The sequence below is a fragment of the Arctopsyche grandis genome, chromosome 9, assembly GCF_051622035.1.
Source record: "Arctopsyche grandis isolate Sample6627 chromosome 9, ASM5162203v2, whole genome shotgun sequence".
Lineage (NCBI taxonomy): Eukaryota > Metazoa > Arthropoda > Insecta > Trichoptera > Hydropsychidae > Arctopsyche > Arctopsyche grandis.
The window spans coordinates 4,799,278-4,811,449 of record NC_135363.1 but is presented as its reverse complement, the minus strand read 5'-3'; the positions used below and the strand labels follow the sequence as shown (position 1 = coordinate 4,811,449).

General features: G+C 36.7%; 1 protein-coding gene across 1 annotated transcript; it reads left to right on the top strand.

Annotated features, from left to right (window-relative positions):
- The first annotated feature begins 225 nt into the window (after nt 1-225).
- Nucleotides 226-8,001, top strand: LOC143917107 (uncharacterized). The gene is made up of 2 exons (XM_077438505.1): nt 226-6,339; nt 6,442-8,001. Exons 1-2 carry the CDS (start codon nt 1,480-1,482, stop codon nt 6,739-6,741), a joined length of 5,160 nt encoding a protein of 1,719 aa, XP_077294631.1. The 5' UTR covers nt 226-1,479; the 3' UTR covers nt 6,742-8,001.
- The last annotated feature ends 4,171 nt before the right edge of the window (nt 8,002-12,172 follow it).

The following is a 12,172-nucleotide window of genomic DNA, read 5'->3' as shown; positions in this document are numbered from 1 at the left end:
TCTCGCGATCTTCTGCACTCCGTGACTGACTCGGCCATTTTTTCTTGATTGTATGTACAAATAGCCAATAATTCGTCGATACTGTATGTACAAATAGTCAATAATTCGTCGATACTGTATGTTCCGACTTTTGTAATGACGTGTGGCAAACAGTCTTATTAACTGATTGTCGATTGGCATTATTGACGAGTTGGCATTAGTGTCGGCCCAAGCGGAAATACGCGACGGTCGACAGAGTTCGAGCAGACGGCGTACGGACAGCTTGTGTTCCGTACGCTCCGCTGGCCCACCACGTGCAAATTTTACATTTCAATAAACTACATCAAACCATTATCGAAGTCTTTTCCATGATGGTCACTTCGAACCGGACACCAGTAACCTAGGCCACAACACCAAACGGACAAACCAATAGGAAAAAACGTGGTCGAGAAAAAATGGATGTCAATTAAGAAATCGGTATCGTTCCTTTGTTACTATCCATACCTTTCCAATACTAATAACATGTTTGCTTCTATTTCAGCAATATATTGATTGATGTACAGAGGTACATGACCGCGTGATTGACGCAGAAAATATATAAATAAAAACATAACCTACAAAGACGCATGGGACACAGAGGTAATCCAAAATTATCGGAACGATCACATAAACATCGTAAAGGATATTCAAGTAAGTGAATGTATTCAATCTCAGGCAATCTGTTCAAAAGGCAATCATGTGGGTAGGTCAGTTTTAAAATATGTTTTAAAGTATAACAATTAATTAACGCGATTGTATAAAATAATATCGCGCTACGAAGGAATGTTTCATCGGTCGCATCGAATTTCGTATTAAAAGTGTAAAATCAGATGTAGTGTAAAATTAGCAAAGCACGTGGAGAATTATACTTGTAGCCCCAAAGTGGATTAAATCAAGTACATACCGGTATATTCATATCGGTAGATCTTTGTTTCTTAATGTGTGTAGAAACACCCTCCCCCCCCCCCCCTTCCACGATAAATGTGGAATTACACTTGTAGCCCCAAAGTGGATTAAATCAAGTACATACCGGCATATTCATACATCGGTAGATCTTTGTTTCTTAATGTGTGTAGAAACACCCTCCCCCCCCCCCCCTTCCACGATAAATGTGGAATTACACTTGTAGCCCCAAAGTGGATTAAATCAAGTACATACCGGCATATTCATACATCGGTAGATCTCTTTGTTTCATAATGTGTGATGAAACAGTGGTGATTTAAAATAAATCACAAGACTTGTAGCCCCAAAGTGGTTTAAATCAAGCACCCACCAATTTAGGGTTGTTATTTCTTCCAAAATATGTTGGATAGATTCTGGTGATAATAGTTAAAGTAGAATATTAAGATTCACGGTTAATCATTGAATATTATTACCTTATCTCTACGAATAGTTCAATTGACAGCTATAGTAGAGAATAACTGTATTTATGAGACGAAATAGTGCAACTTTCTGAAACAAATGTCAAGTGCTGAAAACGAGGAAATAGAAGCTTCGACTTCCAAGTCGCATAAAGGTCGAAATCCAACTAGGGACGTAGAACCTATTAGAGACAGGTCAAGCTCTAGAATACATCAGACTCGAAGTCAGACTCAATCGATAGAAATATTAGCGAAAGAAAATAAAGTAGAAGTTACAATGGCGTCAATAGAATTAAGGTATTCGGGCGCGTTAAAAAGACTAAAGGGAAAAATAGAAAGAACCTCCGAAATAAATGAAGGCCAGTATCAAACCATTAAAGAAGCATACGATTATGTCCGAAAACTCCATTATGAGTATTTAGATAACCTCACAGATATAGAGCAGGCGGATCAAATAGACGAAGAGTTCGACATGATTTCAATGACAATTCAAAATCTTAAAGCGACATTAGATAGACAATCCATTCAAAATAATCAACTAAAAGTAGAGCAAACAACAATTAAATTTGCTAGAGATAAGTTACCGACGTTGACTATTCCCACATTTCAGGGAGATCCATCTGAATGGCAATCATTTCAACAAACCTTCAAAAATATAATAGGAAATAAACCTGAATATTCTAATGTCACTAAATTACTATATTTGCATCAATCATTACTCGGTCCCGCTTTAGCAGCTGTCTCAGGGTTAGATATTAACTCAGACAATTACGAAACAACTTGGAGTATTTTAGACAAGCAATATAATTTACCAAGACTTAATCTCAAAACTAGGATCAACTCACTTTGTGACTTAAAATTAATCACAAAGGAATCACATATCGAATTGAGAGATCTATTAAATAAGGTAACGGTGTGTATTAAAAACATTGAATCATTGGGTTACGCGAGAGAAATTTTAGATCCATGGGTAACATGTTTAGTTCTAAGGAAATTACCATTTAGTTTATTAAAGGACTGGGAAACATCTCTGGTTGACAGAGAAATGCCACCGTACGAGAAGTTAGAAACGTTTCTGCAGAATAGATGTAATGTATTACAATCTACTGCATCTGTAACTACGGTGAAGGAATTCCCTCATAGTCGTCAAAGAATCATGAGAACTCATGTCGCGAACAAAAACCCATCAAGTAAGGTAAACGCATGCGCATTCTGTCGAAATAATCATTTCATAGGCAAATGTGATAAATTCAAAGCAAAATCCAGTATGGAAAGAAATGAATTCGTTAAATCTAATAACATGTGTTTTAAATGTTTAAATTCATCGCATAAGATAACAAATTGCAAGTCTAACTATAATTGCTTAAGGTGCAAACAAAACCATCACACTTTGTTGCATCAGGACGATACATTTAGTTCCAATAATACGGGAAGGAAGTCAATTAATGCTCATTCTACTCATTTCTCTCAAAGGGAGATAATTTTACCGACGGTACAAGTAGACATTATAACGTCCAATGGAACGGTCGTTAAGGGTCGCACATTATTAGATTCCGGCTCACAAGTCAACTATGTTACCACATCTTTCGCTAAGAAGAATAACTTCAAATTAGAGAAAATCTCTCAAAAAATTGTAGGTATCGCTAATCAAGAAAGTAGCATTCGTCACATCACCAAGGTGACCATAAGGTCTTCAACCACTAATTACTCAACCAAAGTGTTGTGTTTGGTATTACCAGAAATTACTGGCGAAATTCCAACTGTGAAACTGGATCAACAGTTAATTTCAATACCAGCGGGAATCAAGTTATCAGATCCCCTTTGGAATAAACCGACGCCAATCGATTTATTGCTCGGCGCCGAGATTTGCGTTCATGCTATGAAAGCAGGAACCATCCAGTTAGGAAAAGGTATGCCTATCTTAAAGGATACCGAATTCGGATGGACAATAGTTGGTCCATATCCCGAAGTAAATAATGCTCCAGGGAAGAGCCACATAGGCTTAAGTCAATTAGACAGTCACATTCAAAACTTTTGGATGATAGACCAGGTTCCTATGGTAAAACATCAATCTCTTGAGGAGAAAAGATGTGAGGAACATTTCCAAGCACACACATCACGAGATAAAAACGGTAGATTTTGTGTAGCTTTACCATATAAAAATTCCCCGGTAGTATTAGGAAGTTCATTGCACATTGCGGAGAAAAGACACAAAACTTTGGAAAGACGTTTTTTAGCCAATAATAATTTAAAAATGGAATACAATAAAGTTTTAGAAGAGTACATAAATTTAGGACATATGTCAGAGTGTGAACCCCCGGAGGCACATGAGGTTCATTGTTATTTACCTCATCACGTCGTGGTTAAGGAGTCTAGCCTTACCACTAAATATCGTGTAGTTTTTGATGCGTCCGCAAAGACAACGTCTAATATCTCACTAAATAATATTTTGATGGTGGGACCTAGTGTCCAATCAGATTTGTTAAGTTTACTACTCAACTTTCGACTCCATAAATACGTGATTACTGCGGATATTAAGCAGATGTACCGACAGATTCAAATAGCAGAGAAAAATAAAAATGTACAACGAATCATTTGGCGAACAGATCCCCAGAGTAAATTCAAGCATTACAAGCTTAATACAGTAACATTCGGAACTGCTTCAGCCCCATTTTTAGCTACTAGATGTCTAAATCAGTTAGCAGAGGAGAATAGAAACAAATATCCCATCGCTAGTAAAGTGATCGAACGTGATTTTTATGTTGATGATTTGCTCACGGGAACTAATACTATTGAAGCTGGTAAATTATTAAAGGTTCAACTGGAAACCATATTATTATCAGCCGGTATGCCCTTAAGCAAATGGACATCGAACAACTCCGATATAATCACGGATGTTAAAGCTGACGATTGTTCAGATTTTAACTTCTCTAACGAATCACACAAAACTTTAGGTTTATTTTGGAAACCGCGGGAAGACGTTTTTGTATTTAAGGTTCAAACCGAAGTCGAGACTGAAAATATAACAAAAAGAAACTTTTTATCAGTAATTAGTCAGATCTTCGACCCATTAGGACTATTATCTCCATTGTTAATTAATTATAAGATATTAATGCAATCTGTCTGGCAACAAACCATTGGTTGGGATGAATTCATTCCTCAGACAATCTTCAAAAAATGGAAAGATTGTCAATTATCCAATACAGTCATGAAACTTTATAAAATTCCTAGATTGATAATACTAAATAATGTCATTAATATACAGGCACACGGATTTTGTGACGCATCCGAGAAAGCTTATGGTGCTTGTATTTATGTAAAATGTACTGATCAATTGGGAAATTCCAAATGTCATCTTGTGTGTTCTCGTTCGAGAGTCGCTCCGCTCAGTTTTGTAACTATTCCGCGTTTAGAGCTGTGCTCCGCTATGTTATTATCAAAGTTAATGAAGTCAACAATAGACCAATTAACAATTCATATTAATGAAAAATATTATTGGACGGATTCAACCGTCGCATTGCATTGGATTAGAGGAGAGTCATGTAAATGGACCACCTTCGTTGCCAATCGAGTGGCCGAAATCCAATCAATATCTCAACCCATTGAGTGGTACCATGTCTCCTCTACAGACAATCCAGCAGATTTAATTTCTCGAGGGACTCAACCATCAGAATTAAATCATAATTCGTTATGGTGGGACGGCCCTAGTTGGTTGAAATTAGACGAATCACGATGGCCTCGAAGACCTCCTGAGATCACAATAGATCTTCCAGAGAGAAGGGTAGTCACTAACGCTACCCTTGTGAGGGAAAATAATTGGATAGATAAACATTCTCATCTTCCAAGACTCCTTCGAGTTTTATCATATGTTCGTCGGCCACTAAGGAATAAACAATTAAACGTTAAAGAAAATAACGAACCGTCCGCTTTAGAATTAAAAGATGCTTTAAATAATTTGATAAGGTTATCGCAAATGGAATCATTTCCATTGGAATATCGTTTGCTGAGCAAGGGACATCCAATTCCCAGTAGCAGTAAATTAGCTAAATTGTCCCCTCTATTCCACGAGAATTTAATTTGTGTTGGAAGTAGACTTCCTCTGGGAACAACTCTATCAACGTCACCCATTATCTTGTCAAATAAGCATAAACTTACACACATGATTGTCCGAGATGCGCACTTGAAATATATTCACTTGGGTACTCAAGCCTTACTGTCGTTATTGCGGCAGACCTATTGGCCATTGGCCGGACATAATACTGTCAAAGGAGTGGTGCGTTCATGTGTCATTTGTTTCAGAAATAAACCACTGTCACACAATAGATTAATGGGATTACTCCCGCTTGAACGTACCACTGCGAATTTTCCTTTCAGTCATGTGGGGATAGATTTCGCAGGACCTTTTCCTGTGAAGAGTGGTTGCAATAAGAATTCTAAGATAATTAAGGGTTACGTTTGTGTCTTTGTGTGTTTTTCCAGTAAGGCAGTTCACTTGGAACTTGTCGGAGACTTAACGAGTTCAAATTTCTTAAATTGTTTAAGAAGATTCGTAGCCAGACGTGGCAGGCCCAATACGATATATTCCGACAATGCTACTAATTTTGTCGGTGCAAGTCGTGAACTCGTTAATTTAGTAAAATTAATTTACGAACGTCCTCATGAGGAGAAGCTACTACGGTATGTAGCCTCCGAAGGGATTCGTTGGAAGTTTAACCCGCCAAGGGCGCCTCACATGGGAGGGCTGTGGGAAGCAGCGGTTAAATCCATGAAGATTCATTTAAACAAGGTGTTAAAGGCCACCACCTTAAATTTCGAATCATTTTGTACGGTATTGACTCAAATAGAAGCTTGCATGAATTCCCGTCCTCTTAGTCCCTTGTCTTCGGATCCACTAGACCTTTTACCCCTCACACCTGGACATTTCTTAATTGGCAGATCCTTACTCGCTCTTCCAATGGAGGTTAAATATAACACTAATGTCCATGCCAATCTGCTTCAGATACAATTGACCACAGCAGCATTTTGGAAACGTTGGTCGGCGGAATATTTACATTCTTTGCAGTTACGACACAAATGGAAGAAGGACTCGAGCAACAATCTGAGTGTGGGTCAAATGGTCCTGTTAAAGGAGGAACACATGCTGCCAACCCGATGGGTCTTGGGTCGAGTCACTAAATTGTATCCCGGACCAGATGGCAGAGTTCGAGTCGTCGACGTCTTTACTGCCAGCGGAGAGTTTCGTCGGTCCAGTCATCTAGTGGCGCCATTGCCGATTCTACCACAAGGACCACTTGACAGGAAGGAAGATCAGCAAGAGGGAGGAGAAACAGCAGCTTCAATTCCGTCAACTTCGGTAGCTTAGTTTAACCCGAAGACACTACCCCCAACTCATATTACTTATTAGATGTAATCATGAGTTTAAATCATTCAATGTTAATAGTAGTACTCCGTAATTCACTTTAATTGTGTTGTGTGTATAATTTAAGCTATTTTCATTTTAACATTCGGCAGTATATATCTCCGAATTTAATCTAATCATTTTGTCTTTATAATATAAGACTTGTCTCATGTCATCACTCGGAAGGATTATATCCGAGTTTAAAATAAACTGTTCAAATTTGACAGTTAAAATTAGATTCATGATTTGTTAATGTTAGTCTCCAAGCCACACTTAATGGAGCATCTTAAATTATTTCATGTCTACTTAATTATAACCTGCCGGGAGTCATCCGCAGGTCTTATGTTTCTTGTTATGAAAACATAAGTTAACTCTTACTGTTTATAGTATTTATGTGAATCATAGAATAAGTAAATATTATAATACTGAACATTTCGATGTTTAACGTAGAGACATCTATAATCATAGTTCGCCTTCATTTCCTGCTTGTAGGAATGAATGAATGACTTTCCAATTTACTTTTAATTTAGCAATGTTTGTGCTACTTGTTGATGAAATCAAGTTAACTTAGGAGCATTACACTCACTAATCAAGTTTAGTTGATCGGTAATAGCTGATCTGTCTTGACAACTGTAACAGTGTCAACATTGTATTGTCTAAGTTAACATCAAGATGAGGAATGCTTAAGTTTTAAACCATATACAGTCCACTCTCTCTTCTTTAAAGTAAACTTATCTTGTAATGCTTATTCACAGCTTCAAAGGAGATTTCAAAAATTTTAATGTAAATAGAAACAACATTCACCAGAGGTATACCTATAAGTTGAAATATTACTGAACCAATAAATTGATTTTATCCTCACACTGGATGAGGCAAAGGTTTCATTATTCACCCTCTATTTAATTATTTTAAGAGCTATGATTTATTGTAAACGACTCGTCAGTAATGCTGTAACTCTGTAGAATAACTGTATTGTTCAACAGTTTTCCTATGTGGGACTATGTTCCGACTTTTGTAATGACGTGTGGCAAACAGTCTTATTAACTGATTGTCGATTGGCATTATTGACGAGTTGGCATTAGTGTCGGCCCAAGCGGAAATACGCGACGGTCGACAGAGTTCGAGCAGACGGCGTACGGACAACTTGTGTTCCGTACGCTCCGCTGAACCACCACGTGCAAATTTTACATTTCAATAAACTACATCAAACCATTATCGAAGTCTTTTCCACTGTATGTGCAAATAGCCACATCCATTTCTATAATAAAATGCTGCAAAAAATTCTCCATAGATGTCACTGTGGATGATGTTTGTATGAATTCACATTGTATAAAAATGTTTTTATTAATTGTATTGTATCTGTAAAGGCGAATGTACATGTTTAATTGAAATAAAATAAATATAATAATAATATTAAAAAAAGTATAATAATAATGAATTAATCATTTGACATTCAATTTATGTACATATGTAGCTCCATCCACTGAACATATATAGTGATGAGCGGAAATCAGTAGACGTGGCAGCAAGAAAACAATTTGACAGACAACTACACAACGACGTAGGGAGGTCGCTCTCATTATTATTATTTATCAATTGTCTTGTGGTTCTTTGGATATATGTTTGTATATATGTATGTATGTATGTTCATTTGGTAACCCTAAACTGTGTGGTAGTATATCTAATATGTATAATATAATGCAGATATTCATTGTGTACACATTTATGGGGAAAAAATCGCTCGCTAAAAGCCAAACTGCGGTGAACGAAACGTGAAAAAAAATAATAAGTGGTTCTCAACACGCGAACCCGAGATTAACGAACTCCTGCGGGACGTGAGTAACTTTTGGGTCGTAAATTACGCGTCGCTGTATAACGATCGTAGTACAATGATTAACGCTAATTACGCCACGGACTTCTCAAATTTAAATTAATGAAGTCCTTGCATTTTTAGGCCGCGTCTCTCCCCCGTGTCATCCCCTACAATTTGTAATATAACCTTTTTTGTGCATGTAAGCTACTTTTTTTTTAGCAATCTATCCTTGAAGGAATGGGAGGTTATATCATATTGGATCATTTATCATATTACATTTGGACTACATATGTACATCTAATATAATTTGGAAAGATACTTTGTATGTATCCTTGGTTCGTTCGTAGATCCGTGACGTCATCGAACAAATGATTCGATTTTTTTTTTCGATTCGTTTGTCTGCCTGTGTTGAGTCTACATGCTGGGGTATAAATATTGGGCAGTTTTGGTCCGAGATTCATTCGGAGTTGGATCGTCACCGACACAACAATAAACTACATCTACCACTACTGAGACGTCCTTAAATCCAATCTTGGAAACCCCTCTATACGTCCACGTTACAGTTATAATAATTAACAAAAAGTATACTCTTAAAAAAAAACTTAAGAAGAGCAGAATGTATAGATGAAAAATGTATTTTAAGAAGTTATGCATATTCTAATATATAATTTGGAAAGAGACTTTGTATGCACATATGTAACCTTCGTTCGTTAGTTTGTAGTTCGTAGACAAATTCGATTTATTTTTTTTTTCGATTCATAGGCGCCGATTCGATTTTTTTCGATTCAAATAATTCAATAAAGTCTCCGGAGGCGAAGCCCTAGGGGGCGCAGACGCCGAGGGCAAAGCCTCTGGGGGCGCAGGCGCCGAGGGCGAAGCCTCTGGGGGCGCAGGCTCCAGGGACGCAGGCGCCGGATTTTGGTATACATATAATTCCGAAAGAGAAAGTATATATGTTTGTTTGCGGTCTCCGTGACGAGACAGAATGTTAAATTACAGAAAACGCAAATATCGGAAGGCAAAGATCGAAAATTGAAAGATCTTAAGTCGAAAGATCAAAAAAAAAAATGGTGCATGGTAAACGGTACATACTCACTTATATTGTATTCACTTAATTTGCGCGAGCAGGATACAACAGGAACAAGAGGAACAGGCTTTTCCTCCCGTATTAATGTGCGCGTGCAGAATACGGGAGGAAAAGCATGTTCCTCTTGTTCCTGTTGTATCCTGCTCGCGCAAATTAAGTGAGTATGTACCGTTTACCATGCACCATTTTTTTTTTGATCTTTCGACTTAAGATCTTTCGATTTTCGATCTTTGCCTTCCTATATTTGTGTTTTCTGTAATTTAACATTCTGTCTCGTCACGTAGACCCGTTTGTTTAATCGTGACAGTCAATTTAATAAAAAAAATAAATGAGTAATGAAATAAATTTATATAAAATAAAACTATTCAAATAAATTTAATAAAATGTTTACTATTAGATTAGTCATGTTTAAGCGGTTTATATTACAAATACCGAGCGAAGCCGGGTAAAACCACTAGTATACAAATAGAAACGTTTAGAAATATAAAAATATTGATAAATTACTTTTTAAACCATTTAAAAATGTACCTAGTTTCATATATTATACGTATGTACATATGAAACGAAAGGCAACAGTTTGAATCATTATTCATCGGCTAATTGTATTTCCACCCCTAATTTTCCCTATTAATAATTCATACCCCTCCATCCCTTACATATAATACAAAATACATTCTACTAATAATAAAGCAACATTACACCCCCAGCGCAGCAAATCCCACGTGAAGGGCAACAAACGCCAAGCGAAATTGGCTCGTATCGTCCATATTTTAACACCAACATCCAAAACCCATTTTGCATGAACCCACCTGAACCTTAATTCGAAAGCCTTGACCACTAGACACTGACCGATGCAAGTCTAAGCCGAACTGACCGAAGGGTCACCGTAACCTCGCGGTCGACCCTTCAAGGGAATAAACCCATCCTTAATATTAGAAAATTCACGCACTGAATCAACGCTATTTCGAAAGAGTTACTTGGTATTGATGCCGGGCAATTGCTGTCACCAGGCTATCAATTTATGAGGGTATGACTACCATTTTATTAAAACTTGATAAAGTGAGTTCAAAATATGTGACTTGTGGTTTCACCTTCTTCGTTCGGTATTTGTGATATAAACAGCTTAAACATGGCCAAACAATCTAATATTAAACATTCATTTGATCATGATTTTGCCGTAAGCGATTCGTTATCATCGAGATAATCGAATAAATTATTTGATTTCGGTCGGGATTTTTACCCACAGCCTCTGGTTAAAGATCACTTAACTAGTGAGCTACGCTGTGTCTCACATATATGTATGTAAACATGAATGTATGTATTATATAGGTATATACCAGGAAGGCTTAACGGATAAACCCCAATGCACCTTCCTGGCCAATCATAAACATTGATTAAAAATTATAGAGCATTATAAAGACATACATATGTATATGGATAAATTTGACAAATATTTTTGCATTTTTGCAGTTTAATTTATAAATCAGCAAATTCAAGATGCTGAAAGCTCGGATTTTGCGAAAAATAGGACAAGGTTACCAATTTGTTGGAACCGTTTCAATGAAATCAGACAAATTGGCAAACTATGATATGAAACGATCGATCTGGAGTCAAATATCCTAGGTTTAGCCAGCAGCACCGGGCCAGAGATTGAACCTGATACTATTCAGTTTAAATCATTTGGTTTGGGAGATAATTGAATTCAAAAACTTAAAAAAAGAGGATACCTATAAGGGGAGGTACCACTTTCGGTCAACTTGAAAATTTGAAAAAAAATTACGCCGTGTCGATAAGAATTTCAGTAACCAATACTAAGTTTCAGTTTCATAGGTCTAACGGTGTTCAAAAAATCCTCAAAATATGCAAAAACACACACACATTTTTTCTAGATCATGATAACGTGATCAGTGATCGATTCCGAGTTCGAATCAGTCAAAATCTCGAGTTAGAATTTTTGCATGATCACAAAACTTCATCTATTGTTACTACGTACATTGATAAAGTAAAATTTGAACGCAAGGGAATGCTCTCAAAAATTGAAGCAGTAAGGAAAATATAATAGGATTTTCTTATGGTGTAGCAGTAGAGATAGCAAAGCAGAACCACCGTACTCTCAAAATGGTGGAAATTATGCTGGGAAATGGATTGTAGAAAAAAAAAGGGCGGGGGGGGGGGGATTTACATATAATATATTCTGAACAATAGCGAAAGCGGAAATGGAGCATAAGCGGTTGACAAGTCCTAGTCTAGTTCATATTAAGCTATTCAGATTACTATGTTAAGCGGGTGCCTGGATAGAATACAATCCACCTTCGTAAAAGTTCTATTGTATTTTATTTTATTTAAATCGGCACACATACAAAATAAAATATAAAAAAAAGCAGTACAGTGAGACAAAAAATATACAAATATAAATGAAAATATTATATTCCATGTACAGTGAGCACCACATGGTAATATAAAACAAACAAAAAAGAAAAATTACAAAAACATAT